This window comes from Microchirus variegatus, assembly GCF_963457635.1.
Source record: "Microchirus variegatus genome assembly, chromosome: 15".
NCBI lineage: Eukaryota > Metazoa > Chordata > Actinopteri > Pleuronectiformes > Soleidae > Microchirus > Microchirus variegatus.
Window position 1 is genome coordinate 7,294,115 of NC_139816.1, and position 23,116 is coordinate 7,317,230.

Genomic DNA, 23,116 nt, shown 5'->3' on the forward strand with positions numbered 1-23,116 from the left:
CATTTGTCATTTTTGTTGTCGAGGCCGATTCAGGAAACCTGCAGCTTGTTCTGTTTTGACTAATTTCAGTCTGATTTATGAACGTTCTGATGAACATCCAGGCTTATTTTTGTCTGTAGAATCCACTTGTGAAACTTTCCATAGGTGCTTTTTTTTTTTTTTTTTTTAGGCCTGGCCGTGTGCAGCTGTCCCACATACACAACACACTGCCATATGTGTGAATATTGTGCGTCTTTAAACTCAGTTTGGTCCTTGACTGCCTCTGTGTGCAAAGTATCTCCAGGTTCTTTTGGTCAACTGAAAATGTGCCGAGGAGGAGGCTGCATGTGTGAAGATTTTTCTTCGTCTTTTGAATTTCCAAACTCAACATTTACAGTTATCAAAGAGCAGGAGTTTTTTTTCTTTTTTTTTTTAATGAGCGGTGACTCTGGTCATGTTGATAAGCAGCTGTCTCGCACAGCGCCGGAATCAAAGGCTGCGGAAAGTTAATATTCGGCCTCTCTGCGAGAGCTCCGGCTGTGAGGTGACGGTATAAATTAGAAACGAAGGACACGGGAGACGAGTAAATATTTATAATTTGGCACCGATATTGGGATTTTTTTTAGAAGGCAGAGGCTTGGACACACTTCTTAAATGTTTGTAGTAATTAAATTACGAGGCGAAATACCTTTAAATGAACGATGAGGACAGGTGAACGATGTCGGGTGAATGATGAGGACAGATGAACTATGAGGACAGATGAACGATGTCAGGTGAACGGTGAGGACAGATGAACGATGTCAGGTTAACGATGAGGACGTGAACGATTAGGACAGGAGAACGGTGAGGACAGGTGAACGATGAGGACATGAATGAGGACAGGTGAACGATTAGGACAGGAGAAGGATGAGGACAGGTGAGCGATGGGGACCTGTGAACGGTGAGGACAGGTGAACGGTGAGAACAGGTAAATGATGAGGACAGCTGAATGGTGAGGACAGATGAACGATGAGGACAGGTGAATGATGACGGGTGAACGGTGAGGACAGGTAAATGATGAGGACAGGTGAACGGTGAGGATGGGTGAACGATTAGGACAGGAGAAGGATGAGGACAGGTGAGCGATGGGGACCTGTGAACAGTGAGAACAGGTAAATGATGAGGACAGCTGAATGGTGAGGACAGATGAACGATGAGGACAGGTAAATGATGACGGGTGAACGGTGAGGACAGGTAAATGATGAGGACAGGTGAATGGTGAGGACAGGTGGACGATGACAGGTGAACAATGAGGACGGGTGAATGATGACAGGAGAATGATGAGGACCGGTGAATATTGAGGATAGGTGAACGGTGAGGACAGGTGAACGATGACAGGATTATGATGAGAACAGGTGAATGGTGAGGACAGGTCAACGATGAGGATGGGTGAATATTGAAGACAGGTGAATGATGAGGACAGATGAATGATGGAGATAGGACAACAATGGGGACAGGTGAACAATGGGGAGTTACTGTAAGTGATGAGGACAGGTGAAGGATGAGGAAAGAACAGACTTCTTAAAAGTTTGTAGTTATTAAATAACAAGGTGAATGAATGAGTGAAAGTGTGACACAGAGAGCAGGTCGTGGCACAGTGCTGGTGTAAAAAGGCCCAGAAGGATGTTAAAATATTTAAACGGTGCACTGGGTTTGGGCTCCGTTCTCTGACATGAAAACAAGATTGATCTATGATGTAATCAGGATAATCTGATTGGTGTGAAGTTTAAAGGCTACGGGTTGGGGCTGCAGCGACTAACAGTGTCCGTCTTTGATATGAGCACAAATAAAATAAACGGATCATATTCTTTAAATTCACATGTTTTCCTAGTCTATTCTATCCGTTAGTTTTCCCTTCAAAACAAACGGCTACAAAAACAGATAAATGTCAAAAACTGTGTTGCTAATACCAAGTGTCCTAATCACGTAATTGATTTTTTGTGCCGCATTGATTTTCTCAGCTGGAGTTAGGAAGATGAGGTGAGGCGTGCTGCTTGCAGGCGCTGCTGTAGTAATTTAGAGACGAGCGTATCTGCTGGACCTTCTAATTAAGGTAACAAGCTGTGGAGGCCACAGTCAGTCAAGCAGCCGCACACTCATTCAATACACAGGCGCGAGTATGGTGAGACTTTGGTGTGATGAAATTGAGCTTGTTAGGATTTTGCTTGCAGCATGCACGGGCGGCTACACATCATTTTTTTTGGGTGTGAGTATTTGTGCTGTTTTTGAGAACTCAATTTTTCTGCTTCTCCAGTCAGAAAAAAAACCAAGCGGAGTTGAGCATTTTAACGTTTTCTGACACTCAAAAAAATAATAATTGTGATTGAGGATTCACATCATAACAAAACTTTGGCAGTGAACGATGAGGACAGGTGAAGGATGGGGACAGGTGAACTATAGGGACAGGTGAACGATGAGGACAGGTGAATGATGAGGACAGGTGAAAGATGGGGACAGGTGAACGATGAATCAGAATCAGACTGGGACAGGCTGCATACGCCTTGACGCATGCGCACTAATGGGGACAGGTGAACGATGAGGACGGGTGAACGATGGGGACAGGTGAAAGATGCGGACAGGTGAGCGATGAGGACAGGTGAACGATGATGAGGACAGGTGAATGACAAGGACAGGTGAACCATGAGGACAGGTGAATGATGAGGACAGGTAAACAATAGGGACAGGGGAACGATGAGGACAGGTAAACAATGGGCACAGGTGAACGATGAGGACAGGTGAATGATGATGAGGACAGGTAAACAATGGGGACAGGTGAATGACAAGGACAGGTGAATGATGAGGACAGACAGGTGAGCGACAAGGACAGGTGAATGACGAGGACAGGTGAACGATGAGGACAGGTGAATTGGTGTTTGTTAAGGTCAGTGAGTTAGTGACGTGTGACCTTTGACCCATGTTGACTGATACTGACTGATTTGTGTTTACATATTTTATTTTGTCGGCACTTTGATTTGTAAAGGTTTCCTTTAATTAAAAACAGTTAATTATTAAAGTAACTAAGTAACTTTTACTCTGACTACATTTTAAACAAGCTACTTTTTTTTTTACTCTAACTTGAGTACATTTTTAGAGCATTGCTCTTACTTCAGTAAAATGTTTTCCTGTCCTTCTGTGTTTCTATACAACTCATTAAAATCTGTACCAACTCAGCACCAACCTAACATCTGGTCGCTGCCTTCTGGAGCTCCTCCTCCTCCTCCCTGTAGTAAATGTATTCTGGGCACAACCTGCTGTTACAGAAGAAGAAGAAGAAGACCTAGAACACACAGCAGGGATTATATGTTCTGTTTGGCCTGGAAATGCCGTGGGATCTCCCAGAAGCAGCAACAGGGACAACCTGACCTGAGCCCAGATAATCATCTGAAATGTGACCTGAGCTGGTGCAGCTGTGTGGAGATGAACGGCCAATATATCGGCCCATACCTAAAAATAAAACCGTCATAATACATTACACATAATACCTGATTAGCGACAAGGATGTCGTGAAACGTTAGCATCACACACATTGAGAACCCTGCGTTAGTGAAATTGAAGTTTCAAACCTCCAGGTCCTTCAATTACATTTTGAAGGCGGTAACCATTTTACACCCCGAGAAACATCATGATTACACCGGGGTCGAAAGGTGAGGTGTCGCTGTGAAATAGCATTTCTGGCGCGCGCTAATGTCCCCTCGGGGAGGTGTGAGCGAGGAGCAGCTCTCCATGTTACAGACGGACACTCACACAGTTTTTCCCCTCTCTGTGACACTAATCCACACGAGGCACCTGAAGGCACCGAGACCAGAGGACGACGCAGTGACTCTGACTTTGGTTCAGTTCACGTCACTCCTGCTCTGTGTGGCAGCAGCAGCAGCAGCAGCAGCAGCAGCAGGATAGGCCTTAAAAGCATAAACTGTTGACGACTGGCTGCAAAAACTCCGACAGTCCTTGAGAACTCGTGCGATCGTCACAGTTGATTTTTGATTCGTCGCCTTAGGCAACAAAGTTATGACCGACGAGTGTGATTCAAGATATTCTCACAACTTTACTCCAAGGTCGTTTTCACACCTAATGGTCTCCGCTAGACTCGAGTTTGCTTCAACACTTTCGCTGAACCTTTTGAGTGACGTATTCCCCTCCTCGCCTGAGGTGGTGCTGCATCAAGAATGACTGAAGGAGAAGACGAGACTGTTAGGGCGTCCCGTTTACCCGGATAGCTAGTTAGGGATTAGTGAGTGTGTCTTTGTTTTCAGTTTATTTGTCAGGGTTTAGTTTAGTTTCTGGTCTTCTGGAAGGTGGGAGTCGTCTTTTATGTCTTTTAATTCCAATTCCTATCTTAACCCTCAAGCTCAACCCTTAATCTTAACTGGCCCTCAAAACCAAGTGTTGAGGGCACTACCATTTTTAACCCTGGCCGCCCTCTGAGTGTTACAGGTCAGTTAAAAACCACACACTTACAGGTTGAAGATGCGCTTTTATGACCAGGAATTTCATCTGCGTAAATGCAAACAATTCAAATCAGGGTGTCCTAATCCAGGGTTTTTAGACGTTTCTTTGCTCTAATACGTTCTAATGGGTTGTTGGGTTGAGTTGGAGCAGGGAAATATTTATAACATGGAGGGGATTGAGGAAAAAAATCAACCATACACCACCTGCACAGCACTATAAACGGATGCACTTAGCCACTCGTCGGGGGACAAAATTGAGCAGTTATGCTCGAAGAAGCCGGATATTTCCCAAATGGAGAGAGCTAAAAGACTACATTTAACTAATTAAAGTTAAATAGCGCGTCAGCCTTTATGACGCTAAGTTTAACTTATTTACCTTTGCTCTCCACTATCTCCACTATCTCAACTTGGTTTAACTTATTTACTTTTGCTCTCTCCACTATCTCCACTATCTCAACTTGGTTTAACTTATTTATTTTTGCTCTCCACTATCTCCACTATCTCAACTTGGTTTAACTTATTTACTTTTGCTCTCTCCACTATCTCCACTATATCCACTATCTCAACTATCTCCACTTGGTTTAACTTATTTACTTTTGCTCCCTTCACTATCTCCACTATCTCCACTTGTTTTATCAGAGTAAAATCTAAAGGAAGAGGCTGATCACTCTGAGCACCGAGTGCAGCAGCGTGGATGATACTTTATTGATTTAACAATCTCCTAAAAAAACTGCTCTGAGAATACTTCTCTGATCTTTTGGATTTATATTCTGATGAGAGCCTGAGGGCCAACAAGACTGGCCGTGTCATAATGATGTCTCTGTTGTCCTGTTTTAGGCCTTAAGACATTGCTGAATATTCACATACTGTGTAAAATAACCATTTAAAGGGAACAATAAAAAGCATATTATTGATCGAGTTCCAGCCTAAACTGTGTTATTATCGCTGCCACGATTCCGTGCACTATTGCATTTATTTTTATCCTCTATTCAGTGAATGCACTTTGAACACTGCATTGTTTCCTTTTTGTTTGCGGACAACAAAGAGATGTCTCTGCGGTGCAAATATTTTTGTGAACAGGGTTGGGGGGGAAAAAAAGAAAGCAGGTGCGGAAACTCTCTCCCAATTCCATGTGTCTGTGTTGGCAGCGAGCGAAGGCTCAGCTGTCTGACGTCCTTCCTGCACATTCACTTTGTGTTTGAGCGCAACAATGACGGGAATACGCTCACCTTCACCTTGGGTGAAAGAGAAAAACATGGTAGGAAATAGATGTGGAGGCTCGGTGCTTTGATAAATGACAGCGACGGTGATGGTGATGGTGATGGAGGATTAATGGAAAAAAAGCATTTGTTGTTGTGTGGTTTAAATAGCCAGAGTTACAATGATGCTGTTGTATAACATATAAAAACAGTATATTACAATATCATCATCAAACACAAAGGACGTGGCAGACTGGCTCAGATCGGTTAAGTTAAGTAACATTTCGATTGTACATTAGACTAAAGGGAATTTATCTAAGTCTACTTTTAATATATTTTATTCAGAATCACAAAGAAAATGAGTTGACTGATGAGTTACTTTGCTAAAACCAGTGCCCATATTTGAATGTCATTATATTATTGTGATTGCCGTGCCACTGCCTGACTTCCATTGTAATTCCACTACTTATAGTTTCCTCATTAGCGAAGCCTCAGCTTGACGCTCTAATCATTCCATTGTTGTCATCCAACCAAACCGACGACACAAAAGCTCCACTGCACCCTCTCTCTGTTGAGTTAAAAATCGAAGCCGTTACACTTGAATAGAAAAGGGAGAGTGGAAACGATTTTAAAACAACACTTCAAGTCCAACAAACCGAGCACGAACATGAACGGTATAAACTTAAATCTAAACATGGATTCACCGTTTAACACATGAACTTAAATGATTGTTCAAATATTCATTCACAAACATTGCATTGTGTTTTCAAATGTCTCTGTTTTCACCGGCTCTAAAATGCCGGGCAGTGTGGACAGCACTTTTATTTTCAACAAAAACGTAGTAATGTGCATCAACAGACAAATGATAGATATAGGCCCTATTTTAACCCTCAATCTTAACCCTCAAGCTCAACCCTTTATCTTAACTGGCCTCAAAACCAAGTGTTGAGGGTTATTTTGTCACTGAGAAATGGGACACCCCTTAAATGCAGATACGTCTTCAGACTGTAGGGGGCAGAATAACGCGAAAGCTGCGTCCAGTCCGTCAACTCCAAAAAAGAAGAAGAAGAAAAACGCATTTACGTCATCCGTACTTGTCATTGTCCGCACCGGCCGGCCGACAAAAGATCGTCAAATAGAAAATAAATGTTATGCAGCAATGACGTAAGTAATCCATAATATGGGCCTAAACTAAGATAATACAATGGTTTTCATAAATACTTATTTGTAGCGTACTCGTTTTGCTGCTTTTGGCGCCATCTTTGTTCTGTCAAAACACGCAATGCATTCTGGGTAGCCGTTGCTCCCAAGGGTGGTCTTGGAAAATCTCAATATTGAGGGCGATACAGCCCTTAAACTTACCCCTCAACTTAATTTCGGGACAGCACTTTTGAGATTGAGGGTTAAGCAAGGAATTGGAGTTCACCCATGTCCACAAATGACAATATCAAGCATGACAGAAGACGGAAGCATACATATATTACAAGAAAAAGGCTACAACAGTACATCCAAACTTGCGACAGTTGGAGACATTACGTCCATGAAAAGATACTGCACGAGATCTTAATGTTGCTGGTTTAACGAAAGGCTAGATTGATGTATAAAATAGGGGTTAAAAGAAGGAACTCTCAAGCGCCTGTTTGAGGGCAGTAGCTGATAATCTCTGTGATACATATACAATACAAAAAGATGGAAACCTCTGTTTTAAATATAAAGGGTTGGAAAAGGGCCCGTGTTTCCTCTGCGACCACATTAACCTCCACGTACATATACCGGTTAACACGTCAGATGTAGTTTTCCTCTGCTTCGCTGGTGTCAAACATCTCAAGCCAAAGACTCTTGACCTCACTAACGCCGTAATCCATCGTTGAGGCGTCCATCGTTTTCTTGCTTAATCTGCTGGTTGTGATGTGAGGTCGATTCAGTTTCACGTGGAAAAAAAAAAAAACAGGTTAAAGAATCTATTGATCTCCCGTCATCTACTGACGACTTCATTTAGTCGTGGAAAGACCAAGGCTGCGCCGTGTGAAAATACGCCGTTTGTACAGTTTGTACACCCTGCACGTCGTCGTCCATTATCATTTCTCGCTATATATTTATCGCTTGATAAATGCCTTTGTATGCTGCGCCACGCTCTGACCCTGACAATCCTGTTATAGTGCTCTTTACAGAGGATGCACATTATGTCTTAAATGAAAGGCAGCAGTGGTGGATTTTCCTGCTCCAGTTAATAGTCACACAACACAAATGTCTGTCTGCGTTGACCGCGTGTTGTTCTATGTTTTCCAGAGTTTATGAATGAAGAAGATGGAGGACGTTGACGTCTGGGATGGACGGTGACGAGTGTGTTTGACCACTGACGGTCTGGAACAATTACACAAAATATGCTACTGGGTGATTGAGGTAAGAAAAGGTGTAATGTGTGTCAGGGGGTGTCAAACTCAAAAGACCTGCGGGTCAATTGGCGTCTATTCTGGTCAAGAGGGGGCAGGAAAATGGGGAAAAAAAACAACAACTTTGAAGTAGCAAGAGCTTAAAATGATATGACGATATCACAATTTAGATATTTTACAGACTTTCAAAATAAAAGTGCTTGTTTTGACATGGAACGATCTATATATATACAGAGGTGGAAAGTAACAAAATGCATTTACTCAAGTTACTGTATTGAATACCTTTTTTTTGTTGTATTTTTTTTAAGTACAATTTAAAATCAGGATTTTGTATTTTACTCGACTACGTATTGACTCAAGTATTGTATTTAGTTACTTTATAAATCCTATCCGTTACTGAGTAAAAATAAAAATTCAGCACAATGAAAACCTACAGGGGGAAAATATACACCAGAACCAGACGAATGATGATGTGATTATCACCAGCACTGGCGCGTGAACATAGAGGGCGGCGCGCCAAAAGTGACGTCACATCCTGTGTCGCGCCGGGCGCGTGAGCTCCAAAATAGTTTTGGATTTCTGACCCCTTGTCATATTTCTACTACCCTCGCGTAACTTTTACTTAAAGGTGCCATATGTAAGAAGGTGGCCAAAAACAGTTACTACACTCAAATTCAAAATACCAAGGTCTTTTAGGTCTCTTTTTCTGACGTGACTGGCAACCCGTGGTTGCTCGGCAGCTGAGACTCTACTGACTGCAATGATTGGTAGATGGCGGTAGGTGGCGCCACATGCCGAAACATGATTTCAAAACATAAACATGATTTGCAGTCTGCAAAATATTATTTTTTAATGCAAATATTTTGTCTGTACTGTTGTTGTTGGTGAGTTCAGTTTGTTATATGAACATTATTCCTGAGTCTCTGTGACATATTAGGAGGATTTTATGGCCAGTTGCTTTAGATTTATTTAGATTAATGCACCCTTAAAGTACATTTCAAATGAACTACTTTTACTTCTACTTGAGTCATATTTCATCAAAGTATTGGTTACTTTTACTTGAGTACAATATTTTAGTACTTTTTCCACCTCTGTACTTGTATATAACCCTATATGTCGCACTAAAATTAAGGGTATTGAATGCTCCCAACAGCACCGATGCTTCCGATTCGTCCTTTTTTTTGTCACTTTCCTGTGTTATAGATTTAATGTTGACGTTGAAATCGTCATCGGACGTCGTTTAAAGAGTTGCGCGTGAGATCTCGCTGCATGTCCTCTCCTGTAAAACCTCACATATAAAACCGTGGCACAGCATGGATTCAAAAAAAAGAAAAAAGAAGCTAATAAAACTAATTCAAAAGATACGAGTGTTCTCAGGATCACGGTGGCCTCGCTGGGAGAAAAGAAGATTAGATCTATCAGGACTCGCCAGAGTTCACAGTCTGGCCAAACTGACCCAGAACCTGTAACAGTCGCTGTTACAGAGCCGGAGAGGACGAGGCGCTATGACAACCGTCTCTGTTAATCAGACATCTGTGGTGCAGAGGATATAAGGGAGACATGCTGTGATAAAATATGGCAAATATTTGACTTTATGGTCACAACTCAGTCTTCTCATCATATCGTTTAACCTATTTCTCAGTCACATTCACTCTCTTATAAGGATTTTTTACCCCTGTTTCTTTTCCGCCGTCTGTCTAAAATAACCCTATTGTTGCCTTGATCTACCCTTTTCTGTAGCTGTTCCCAAACTTAGCCACAGAAATGAAATCCACCTCCACTATTGAACATTTTAAATCACTTTTAAAGATCCACATCTCTTCTCCTTAGTCAAACCTGGACACTTCTATGTAAGTTTTTACCATTTTTCTGTTTTTTATTACGTCACTATTTCACCGTTTTTATTCTGTTTTGTATTGATTTTTATGTTTTCATACCTTTTATGTGACTTTAACTCTGTAAAGCACTTGTGCGATTTGTGTTTTTTGCAAGACCCGAGACTTTAGCTTTTCCCACATTTACACCAATATCTCTTCACTTATAGTACATATATTAAATAGTTAAATCTAGTTAAATTTACAGTAGGAGCCGTTTGTAAATTGGCTCAAATCTGAAAATAACGTCAACATTTTGCCACATTTTGCTTCAAACAATGTTTAAAAAACACAGTTTTTCCCCCACATTTACACCAATATTTGTTAACTTATACATATATTAAATAGTTCAATCTCAATGTTAAAGGTGCATTATGTAATAAATCTAAAGAAACTGGCCATAAACAAACTGAACTCACCAAAATATTTGCATTAAAAAATATTTTGCAGACTGCAAATCATGTTTATGTTTTTACATGCGGCGCCACCTACCGCTGTCTACCAAATAATTGCAGTCAGTAGAGTCTCAGCTGCCGAGCAACCACGGGTTGCCAGTTACGTCAGAAAACGAAACCTAAAAGACCTCTGTATTTTGAATTTAACATTTAACAGTTTTATTTAATATTCAACATTCAGGTGTAACATTTAGATTTACGTTATTATTTGACGTTATTTTCAGCTTAGAGCCACAACAACTACTGTAAATTAAATAATTTTCCAGACTCCAGTTGCACATTTGCTACGTGCTTTACGGCTCAACTTGGAGGTGACCACAAGTCAAAAATACATAATTATGTCTTAAAATGTATTTTTCTTTTGGCCCTATAGATCAAATCGGATCAGATCCAACCACCACAAACTGTGTCAGAGGTCAGTGACGTCACAGAAGAGGAGTCGCCCCTTTAATCGGGCAATTAATTAGTGGAGCAGAATTATCAATGGGCTAGGGGGCGTGTCCAGTTCATCTGATGCAGGCTCCTCCTCCTCCTCCTCCTCCTCCTGCTGCTGCTGCTGCTTCTGCTGCTGCTGGAGGAGCGCACTGAGAAAAGAGCAGTGTGATGTGGAGCGACAGCAGAGCTAAACCTCACACACACACACACACACACATGCACACACACCAGGTACAGTCTGACACACACACACACTTGCACACACACATATACACACACTGGTGAGCAGATCTGCGGGGTGAGCAGTGCAGCAACACCGAGGAGTCTGAGAAAACTAAAGTCAAACCAGGATGGATGCTCCACAGTTGTTCTTCCTGCTCCTCCTCTACGGATTTCTGCCAAAAGTAAGTCTTCATTTGACTATTATCAGCTTTTAATCGGATTAAGAACCTGCATTTTATTCATTGTAGTTGCGGCACAGCTCTTAATAACTGCATTACATTAGGTTGAAAACTGTTGTTGCGGTGCAATATAGACTAAAATTGTGTATTTGATGTAAGATGCTCTGACTTCCTGGAATAAAAGGCTTCATCTTTACAAGTATTCGAGGTTAAAACACTCCTGGATCATGATAAACGGCCAAAAAAGTCACATATTTCCTGTTAATAAGCAGATATTGTTTGTGACATTTTCATCCTGTAGCCCAACAATCCCATAAGCCCCCTGCTCTTTTATGGAATTACCATAATAATATCAATTCACTTGACCTTTTCGCACACATGGCTGTAAAACACTGTTGTAAATGCATCCTCCTGGGATATTTACACACACAGTGCATGTTTCTGTCGTTGTCCCATATGTTACTTCTAAATGAGGCAGGACTAGATTCATGGCTTTTGCAGCAACGGTCACAGGGTTTTCAATAATGACACAGAATACCCCCCCGAGTTTTGCTCCGTGTGCTAATGTGCGACCTTTCACTGGCACTTGTGCTTGGGATGAAAGTGTGTCCACTGAGGACACGACAATCACAGTGTACACCAAATTCACCTGATCGTGAGGCTTCAGAGTGAGATTTTAATGACGTCTTTAGTCAAGTTTTTATGATTCAGGGATGCTTTAAAAAAAAAAAAAAAAAAAATGTATTATGAAGGATTGTCAGGTGGCTTTTATCTGCAGTCTGAGGAATGAGAAAAGATCAAGGTTTTGTGGATTTTTGCTGCTTTTGAAAGTGGAGTTGGTGACGTTTAACAGAAAGAAAGAAGTCTTTTTGTTTTTATGACACATACAATGTGCTTAATAGGTTGGAATATGCCCACAAAAAAGTTTCACAAATGAAGGACACGGCATACAAACCCTGTTACAGAGGCAGAATCATAACACTCCAGGTTTCAGGATATGATGATTGCATTCCAGTGGGTTTTTAGTGATATAACGCGGCACATGGCTTCCCTTTAATGTTCACCAGCGAGGCTCTTTCCAGGCAGAACAAGCCTCTGAACATCTAAGTGACTGTGGAAATGTCCTCCTCCTCCTCCTCCTCCTCCTCCTCCTCCTCATCCCCTGACAACTCTCAGATGCCTGGCCCACCTCGAGGCTCTCAAAAGATCAACCAGATCCGCTATTTGTTGACATATTTCAGTGCGCGCTCTCCCTCTCTCTTATAGGCACAATTTAATGGTTTGTCATTGTGCTCCCGCTGTGCTGCAGCGATGCCCTTTTCCACTGCTTTACAATAACCTACGCTGACACTTTACATCAATATATCAAGTGAAGGGGGGGGGGGGGGGGTGTAATCCCATACGTGGTCAAACGTCAGCATTATTACTTTAACATAATGCAGATGGAAGATAACGACCTTTACTTCCAAACACTAAAACCACCTGACGGAAACCATGAGGCGTTTGGAGGACACTTGTTTCCCGCTGCAATTTACAATTCTGCTCAGTGTTGCGCGTGTTTCACTGATGCTCGTGTCGGCACATGTAACGCTGTGTGCTTCTGTCGTCGTGACAGGGGATTTCCTCAAAATACCAGAAAGGGATGAGGGAGCATAAACACACTTATGGCAACAGGGTGAGACAAAAGCCACACGACTGCATTTTTACGATCCAGATTCACCTGGAATCTTTAAAGTTTGAAGCCACTGTTGGCTCAGTTGCCCACAACTCCACGAATAGATGTGAACGACGGCTTCGGTTAAAAACTTTCTGTCACTTTCACCGCGTCGTCAGTCTCGTCGTAGAAATCCTCGCTCATCGTAGTCACCGTTGTTTCTCATTGAAGCCCATTTATTCGTTTTACGTACGTCCCAAACGTCATCTCTGTCACTACCACTATGTTTTGAAATCATGTTTTGGCATGTGGCGCCACCTACCGCCGTCTACCAATCATTGCAGTCAGTAGAGTCTCATCTGCCGCGCAACCACGCGTTGCCAGTTACGTCAGAAAACGAAACCTAAAAGACCTCGGTATTTTGAATTTGAATGTAGTAACCATTTTTGACCACATTCTTACATATGGCACCTTTAAATGAATCAGAAATATACATTGTTAATGTGGTAAACGACTATTCTAGCTGCAAATGTGTACTAATGGTACTTTGTGTTTGCTAATCACGTTAGAAGGCTATTGGACGATTAGAAAACCCTTGTGTGATGATGTTAGCACAGCTGAAAACAGTTTTGCTGCTTCTTTATTTGGAACAAAAATCATTATTTCTAATCTTGTCAAGGTCTTGACTATATTTTCTTTTCATTTCGCAACTTCTTTGATGAATAAAAGTGTGACTTTTAATGGAAAACACACAACAAAAATTTGTATAGGTGACGCCAAACTTTTGAACGGTAGCGAACCTCCGTGCGTCTTTTCCATACTTGCCTCTAGGGGGCGAGTGCCACGTACCAAGTTGCAGGCATAAACAAATGGAAATGGAGTGAAATGCGTTTTGTGGCGGTGGAATGTAAGACAGTGAGTGAAGCTGAGCTCTGGCAGCATGTTTTTAGGTAACTTCTTCATGTTTTTCCCTGACTGATTGCATTACTTTGTCATTTGGTATCATGTGTTTTTGGGGAGGCAGAGGTTTTTTGGGGTAGATAGGTTTGGTTTGATATGGGTAAAAAAGCAGCAGTTTTCTCAGTTGCCATTTGCAGTCTTTTATACACTACCTGTGGTAATAAGGTGATACATAAAAGTATCTTACCACAAAATTAACTTTGGTAGAAGTTGAAGTCACTTTTTAAAAATAATATTACTTCACAATATTTGCTGCACTTAAAGGCACCATATGTAAGAATGTGGCCAAAAACGGTTACTACACACAAATTCAAAATGCCAAGTTTGTTTTAGGTTTCGTTTTCTTTGCCATTGGAGCTCAGACTTAACTTGCAACCCGTGGTTGCTCGGCAGCTGAGACTCTACTGACTGCAATGATCGGTAGACGGTGGTAGGTGGCGCCACATGCCAAAACATGATTTCAAAACATAAACATGATTTGCAGTCTGCAAAATATTTTTTTAATGCGAATATTTTGTCTGTACTGTTGTTGTTGATAGGTTCAGTTTGTTATTTGAACATTATTCCTGAGTCTCTGTGACATATAAGGAGGATTTTATGGCCAGTTGATTTAGATTTATTACATAATGCACCTTTAATTATCAAAAGTCATTTTCTGATGTAAAATGTACTTAAGTTTTAGAAGTAAAAGTATAGGATTTAGGATTGAGCCATGGTGGCTCAGTGGTAGGACGAGTTGTCTTTCAACTGTAAGGTTGAGGGTTAAATTCCTGACTCTGCTAGTCTGATGTGTGTCCTTGAGCAAAGACACTTAACCCCATGTTGCAGCGTGTGAATGATGTGTGAATGGGTGAAAACTGTAGTGTAAAGAAAAGCTCTGTATAAACACAGACCATTACCAACTCTTCTTCTTCTTTGATTTGGTAGTTATACGAGTAACAAAGACAGTTAGAGGAAATGTAAACATTGCTAGAAATATAAATAAAGTAAAGCGTTTGTCTCATGACATCAGTGCTCACAGTGGTGCTGCCTTCACTGCTCCACATCTAAGATATGAGGAGTTAAAAAACCCTCTATTTAAATCTCCACTTTGGGCTTGGATGAGTACATTTGTGCGGTCAAAGTGCTTCCATGATTTACAGTGCAGTCGCACTCATGCTTTTAAAATAACCGAGCGTGTGAAGGAGACGGGACGACGGAAAGCGACGCGTTCCGTTTCCATTAAAGCTTCCTTTTCTCCGACCCGGAGAATGTTCAGTGTTTACGTGGAGCTCGCGCCGAGTAATCGGCCTCGAGTGTTATGAAGACCTGAGGGCGGACGGCTCTGTGAATGTATACAGATGATGGAGCGCGATGTTGCTGCTCCGCAGTGTTGGATAGAGAGATAAACACATTACTCTGCTGCTGCACCGCCAGGCCACACACACACACAAGTTTAAGCTCTCCTCATTCTTTAATTTGATCCTTATCTCACACTTATACAATCACTATACGAACTCAGTGCGATTTATGTCACGTGTTGCACACGGAGTCCAATTATCATTGGATCAGTTTGGGATTAACTTTTTGATTCAGTATCCATGACTTGGACTGTTGGATTGTAGATAATTCTTGAAGACCATAGTAAACACTTGATATTTGTGTCCAGCAGCTAAAGCTCACACATTAATCACCGTCAGGACCTCTCTCTCTCTCTCTCTCGTGTTCTTGTGAATTAGGAATTCCGACAGTTCCATCAATCTTCCGCTCTGAAGATTTTCCTTTTCTTATCACTCTGTCTCTCTGTATATCCTGGCTCTAATCCCAGTATATACAGGGTTATGTGTAGCATGTGAACTCATATAAAGTACCCGAGCGTGCAACGTCGAGAGGGCTTAATCCATGTCATCGCTGTCGCTGTCACGTCTGCTGTTCGTCGTCCTGTTGGCGATCAATGCTTTACATTCTCCAAAAAAGACGACATAGAGATGTCTTATTATAGATGTCCAAGCCATAACAGGACAGTTACATCAGTGTTCATTGAAAGCGGACCTAGACCAGAAGTTCCAATTAACGCCGTTTTTTTAGTGTGTATCTGCGTCATTACCTTGTTTAAGAAGCCCTGAAGGTTCAAAACAAACAGTTCAGCCACTGCTGAGAACACTCTGTGTTTTATTGTAATCTCGGGCTCAGCGAGATCTCTGAAAAAACCCGATCCGGTTACGTAAACAACTGTTCTCCTGAACAGCAGATCCTCCTGCTCCGGGCACTAGTCCGGGCACATCCGGTTGCGTACATTGAACCGCTGAAGAAGAATAACGTCCGTCGTGGAGGTGTTTCACGAGCAACGGTGTCTTCTGACTCCGGGTCAAAGGGACTGCGGTGAGGAGGCTATTTTTAAACATTGTTAAAACAATGTTTTGATAATGAAGAGCAGTGCATCGACCGTGCCAGAGGGGGGAGCTGCACTTCTGAGAGCGGGTGTGCTGAATATGTCACTTCCGGGTACTGGCCAATCACAAGACTCTGTCTTCTGGGTGTGGGAGTTGAGTCTGAAATATCGCGGCTGGGGAACAGTGTCAGAAAAGAGGATTTCTATCGGCTCGTTTACAGCAACTTTTTGACCATAAAAACAAGTTAATGGTTAACTTACCTCCATAACTAACATATATATTATGTGCAACAGGACCACTCTATGTGAGCTTTAAAATGCTAATTACACATCAACAGGATACGGCTCCACCAATGTGCTAACGTGTTATTAAAATGGCTGTAATTTTGTCAAATGTAATAGTTAAAGTTAAGTTGATGAGATAAGATCAACAACACGACACTAAAATAAGAAAAAAACAAAACAAACTTTATCAATCAGAAAGCCTTCTGCAGCTTTTAAAATCTCTGGCCTTGGCAGCTCTCACTTTTCTCTCAAGGTTTTTTTTTTTTTTTTTTACCTGATATTGTGATTGCAAAACTGATTTTAAACTCAAATGATCCCTCTGTTACTTCCCCCAATCAGTTTCTTGATAATCAAAAATAAGGCCACTCGAGTCGAGGCTTGGACAAACGTGAGATTTTGTTGGCAGCTTAAACCTGTGCCTCAGGATGTATGAAGGGTTCTTCTGTAAAGCAAGTTCTGTGGATTAGCACAGTGTCAGATAGTGTGAGGTGTTTAAATCCAGCCTGGAGAAGTGGAAAAGAGAGTTTTGTTTGTGTATCCGTTGCATGTTCGCCTCATATTTCCACTGCAGAAGTTGTTTACCAGGAGGTCAGAAAGGATGCTCGGTGTTATGACTGCACCTTGTTGCCCTCGATGCCCTTGTTTTTGTGATGTTTTTTTTTTACGAAACCCCACAGTTGATGAATAAATGTAGCTGCATCTGCACAGGCAGATGGAAGCTCCCATCTTTTTTAGCACAGCATCCACCTCATTTATTCCCGGGGCGAAATGATTATGAGAGGAACTTCCGGCGCAGAAGTTTCTTTCCAGTAGCTGAAGACGATAGCGGCTAACATTTAGACATTCAGGATCGTGTTGTTTCTGCACTTTCTGCAGTTTGGTAAAACAAAAACCCAGGCTTTTTCATGTGGGACACTAAGATCTGCCTTTTCAAATAAATCAAATTGTCCTCCTTCAATAACCTCATTGCTGTGTAAATAAACACTGATATACGCCGAAGAGCTTTTCAGATTGTTCACAGCTGTAGAGTTAATTTAGTTACAGACAAATGACAGTGAAAGGGTCAATTTAACAGGGAGTAACGTTTAGAGGTATAACGTGCGTTTGTTGACAAGCCAATCATACCCTTACCCACTCTGAAGCAGGACTTCTATGGTGCTTTTCCACGACCCAGTTCCAGCACGGCTCGACTCATTATAGTCGACAATATAGTACCTCCTCAAGTTGGGCGGAGTCATCACAGCACGGCTGCATGAAACTGCCGTGACGTTGTTTTATGCGCGACACAATCGCACATCTCATCTAGTGACTTCTAAAGCTTTTCCGTGTAACTGAATCATTAGAATCGGTTCATTAAGTTCTTTCGCAGAATTGTTCAGTACTGAACTGAAATACGGCAGAATGGTTTGTGATTCGGCTCGCGGTCGCTAAATACACCAGACTCCTCTGTTAAATATTGAGATTTAAGACATTTCCGTGCTAAATGTTGAAGATTAACGCACATCTTCATGTTTTAAGTCTTTTTAACTGAACAGTTCGGCATCGTTCGGTTTGATTCATGTGTTGGACGTCGCACTCATGACCACACTAATTTTAAAAAGTTTGGGGTCACTTAGAAATGTCCTTATTTTTGAAGGAAAAGCACTTTTTTTCAATGAATATAACATGAAATGAATCATGGAATATGTACATAGGTGTATAGAGGCCCATTTACAGTGTTCTTATGGTACATTGTGTTTGCTAATCGCGTTAGAAGGCTATTGGATGATTAGAAAACCCTTGTGCAATGATGTTAGCACAGCTGAAAACAGTTTTGCTGCTTCTTTATTTTGAATAAAAATCATTATTTCTAGTCTTGTCAATTTCTAGACTATATTTTCTATTAATTTTGCAACTCTTTTGATGAATAAAAGTCTGACTTTTAATGGAAAACGCAACAAAAATTGCATAGGTGACGCCAAACTTTTGAACTGTGGCGTATTGCTAATGGAAAAGCAAAAACAAAAGTTGAGTCGTGCTGGAACTGGGTAGTGGAAAAGCGCCGCTAATGTATAAACAACTACGTCGTCAGCGCAAATACAGTGGCCTCTGTTATAACGTTTTGAACAAATATGTTTACGTCACCCTGAGAAGATCAGTATCCACATATTTTTACATTTGATTTATGGACGTGAGGCCGAGATGACTTCAATAACACGGCCTGACACGCAGCACCAGCTCAAACGCATCAGCTATGGCGTTAGCCGTAAAGCAGACTGTTGTCGATCTTTTGTGTGTTATATAAACCTGCTCAAACGTTTCACCGCCGTTAAAGTTGATGTACCATCAAAATAATCTCGCAGGCGTTATTTTTCGAAGGTTGAAATCCTTCATTGTGTCACTTTTAATTTGAATCTCGCCAAGAAGAAGAAGAAGAAGAAGAAGGCCGTGAAATTTCTCCGTCGCTTCGGCAGCGATTAGCATCCAGTTAGCGTAGAAAATGACGATTCCGCTTAGGCGCTTGGAAGTCTCGCCGCTAGTTCATGCGAGGAAGACGGATAGCGCTGATGAATCCAGAAGATAAGAAGGAAAAGATTAACTGCTGAGTTTCTCAGAGATGGAGGATTCAACATTTCCACACTTCATGTTGTTGTCGTGCGTCTATAGAAATGTTCTGAGCGAGTTTTCAGTGAGAAACATCGAAAAAAAACAAACAATAAAGAAGACATTTATGTGGAGGTAGAATTTAAACTTTCCTGTCATTTCTGACACCTATAGTGATACAGTAGATTCAATAAAGGACGTGGACCTGGCAGAGCCACACGGGACCATGACTCATTACTCACTGAGTCATGGTTTGTTTCTTTTTCAGAGACACCATCTCCCTGACACTTGCACACTTGAAAAAGGTGCTTACAAATAATGTAATAATAATAAAAAATGTATTATTATTATTATTATTATTATGGCTAATTATTCACTTCAGTGTCTGCTGAATAAGACTTGAAACCAAAGATTGAAACAACAGGAAAATGTCACGCGAGAACAAAGCTCATCTTCCCATAGACTTTCACAGAGGCGATTCTAGAGTCTGTAGGGGCCCTAAGCAAAAATTCCCAGGGGGCCCTTCCTTCCAACCAGTGTTCATCACCATTATGTTACAAATAATCTGACACCACCAAAAAATGTTTGAGTTCAAAATATATTTTTTTCAAAATGAAAGAAATGACATGGAAAAACCTTGTAATTAAAAAGTATGTGGAAATATAAATGTAAAGAACATGAAAATACTATAAATAGCTTTTTAAAAAACCTAGTAAAAAATTACATTACACTGTAAAGAACCCACATTATAAAACAATATAAATATATAGAACAATAAAATACTGTAAATAACATATATAAACTGAGTAAAAAAGATATGCATTACACTGCAAATAATCCTCTTCATTTTCCAACTTGCAGAACGATAACTTCACACAGGTTAAAGTGACGTGGGGCCCCTTTAGGGAGGTTTCCTACTGAGATGTCATTGCAAATCGCCCATTGTTTTTTAAGGGGGACGGGGAGGCGGCTGCTCACTGCACATTTCAGTAAAAACAGCCCTCAGGCTCCCAGTGTCGGAGGCCCCCTATCAGCTCGGGGCCCCAAGCAGTTGCCTGCCTTGTCTTGTTCACAAGCTGCGCCTCTGGACTTTCATTCAAATAGGGTAATTTTTTGAAAAGTAGGCTATTTTTTTTGCAAAAGTGGCTACTCCCAGGACTTATATATATATAATAATATAAGGAATATATAACGCCTCAGTTTGTACTGCATTACTCTCACCGTGCACTCTGACCTTTACTGCCTTGGTTGAGGGTAAACTTACTGTCGTTTTATTTGTTCAGGGTGCACTGTTGAAGCTCTCTCCTGGGACTTGAGTCGTGATAACACTCCGACTCCTTCTCTCTCTCCAGTGACCTTCTCGAGCTCGTCACACACACACACACACACACACACACACACACACACACACACACACACACACACACACACACACAGGCGGCTGTCAGCCCACATTTCTCAGCCTTTGTTGACACAGATGAACAATTGCAGCAGATTAACTCCTTTCCCCACACACACACACTTCCTAATACGTTTGTGCAGCCACAGGGAGCTCAGCTCGCTTTACATTTCAGACCTGTGTGTGTTGTCAGTGATGTGTTATCAGGGCGTCGGGGATTCAGACTTCAGATCCTTGCATGTTAAAACTTCTAACTCATGAATTCTGCCTCCTTCTCCACAGGTGCGATCGGTGCAGATGTGTGACGTGGTGAATGAAATCGAGTTGGAGAGGGAGCGCTGTGAGAATAGCACCAGTGGGAACGTCACTTCAGGTCATTCTCTCTCTGTCTCTGTGTGTGTGTGGATGTTAAGAGTGCGCAAGAGGCTATTAAGAGAAAATGGGAAAGAATAGGAGTGTATAAATAGCGTGGTGAGGTAATGGTGTATGGTAGATTGTATGTATACAGGACTATTATTAAATACAGACCACAGGTTCTTCACAGCAGATTTCATTCAGCTTATACTTCCACAAAATGTCAAGTAGAACAATTTCCACTTCAATGTTTGTGTTCTACAGTTAATCATAAACTCAAGTGGAGATTTTCACACACACAACATGAAGTAAACGTCAGGTTAAATACATTTTAGTGGCCTAAATCATACTCGGATAGAGTGTGACTCACATCGTTCTACAGTATCATTATTTCCAATGCTAGGTAATGCATTCATTTATCCTCAAAAATTAAATCATTCATATGAACCCTGACGTTGTCTGAGAATCATGATGTCTTGAAAGTTGGGATAAAGACGGACAAATAATTAAAAGAAGAATCCTTGTTAATCCTTCAGTATTTATATTTAGACGTGACGGTTTACTCTTAAAGGGGAAGTCCCCACAGTCGCCGTGTTTACGCTCACGGTTAAGTTGAGCTACGACTGTAACTCAACTGGAGCACGGCGTTCAAACACAATCCTCTCGTCGTCTCGCTGCACAAGCAGCAGCAGCAGTCGTGTGGAGAATATGTTTATTTTTCCTTTTCAGCTTTGTTAATATTAGGCAGTTTCTGGTGTTGGCGCGCGGCAAACTGTTGGCATGTAGAAGGCCTATCTGTCTTCTTACCGTTCAACTTTGAAATATTATGAAATATTTATGCTCAAAAGTGGATTTTCTGTCACTCTTTATCGTCAAACATATATATATATATATATATATGTATGTATCATGTGTGTGTGTGTGTGTGTATATATATATATATATATATATGTATGTGTGTATATATATATATACATATATATGTATGTATATGTATGCATGTATATATGTATGCATGTATATATATAATATATATACATGCATACATATTATGTATGCATGTATATATAATATATATACATGTATACGTGTATATATGTAAGTATATATGTATACGTGTACATATGCATATATATGTGTATAATATACACATATACTATATTATATGTATGTATATATGAGTATATATGTATGTATGTATATGTATATGTATGTTTATATATATGTGTATGTATATATATATATCTATATACATGTATATGTGTATATATATACGTATATGTGTATATATATACGTATATGTGTATATATATATACGTATATGTGTATATATATACATATACGTATATGTGTATATATATACATATACGTATATGTGTATATATATACATATACGTATATGTGTATATATATACATATACGTATATGTGTATATATATACATATACGTATATGTGTATATATATACATATACGTATATGTGTATATATATACGTATATGTGTATATATATACATATATACGTATATGTGTATATATATACATATATGTGTATATGTGTATATATATACATATATGTGTATATGTGTATATATATACATATGTGTATATGTGTATATATATACATATATGTATATATATATATACATGTATATGTGTATATATATATATACATGTATATGTGTATATATATATATACATGTATATGTGTATATATATATACATATATGTATATGTGTATATATATATACATATATGTATATATATGTGTATATATATACATATATGTATATATGTGTATATATATACATATATGTATATATGTGTATATATATACATATATGTATATATGTGTATATATATACATATATGTATATATATATATACATGTATGTGTATATATATATACATGTATATATATGTGTATATATATACATATATGTATATATGTGTATATATATACATGTATGTATATATGTGTATATATATACATATATGTATATGTATATATATACATGTATGTATATATGTGTATATATATACATATATGTATATGTATATATATACATGTATATGTGTATATATATGTGTATATATATATATATATATATAAAAATACTGTGAAACATTTATATTTCTACATTAGCTCATTAAATGAACAGAGTAAATCCTCGTTCCTTGGGTAAAACTCATCTGTTTTAACTCTGCCGTCTCCTTAGAATCCGCACAAACGTGTTGTCGCTGCGTCATAACATTGAAATAAACACACAACAAACGGCTTCAGCGTCG

General features: G+C 40.1%; 1 protein-coding gene across 1 annotated transcript in view; it reads left to right on the forward strand.

Annotated features, from left to right (window-relative positions):
- Window positions 1–11,172: 11,172 nt before the first annotated feature.
- vipr1b (vasoactive intestinal peptide receptor 1b) overlaps window positions 11,173–23,116 on the forward strand; it is a gene marked incomplete at both ends in the record, with an annotated part of 38,656 nt that continues 26,712 nt past the window's right edge. The window contains 2 exons of the mRNA XM_083901435.1: window positions 11,173–11,226; window positions 20,758–20,848. Of these exons, the coding sequence (XP_083757561.1) occupies window positions 11,173–11,226; window positions 20,758–20,848 (145 nt within the window). The remainder of the gene's footprint in view (window positions 11,227–20,757; window positions 20,849–23,116) is intronic.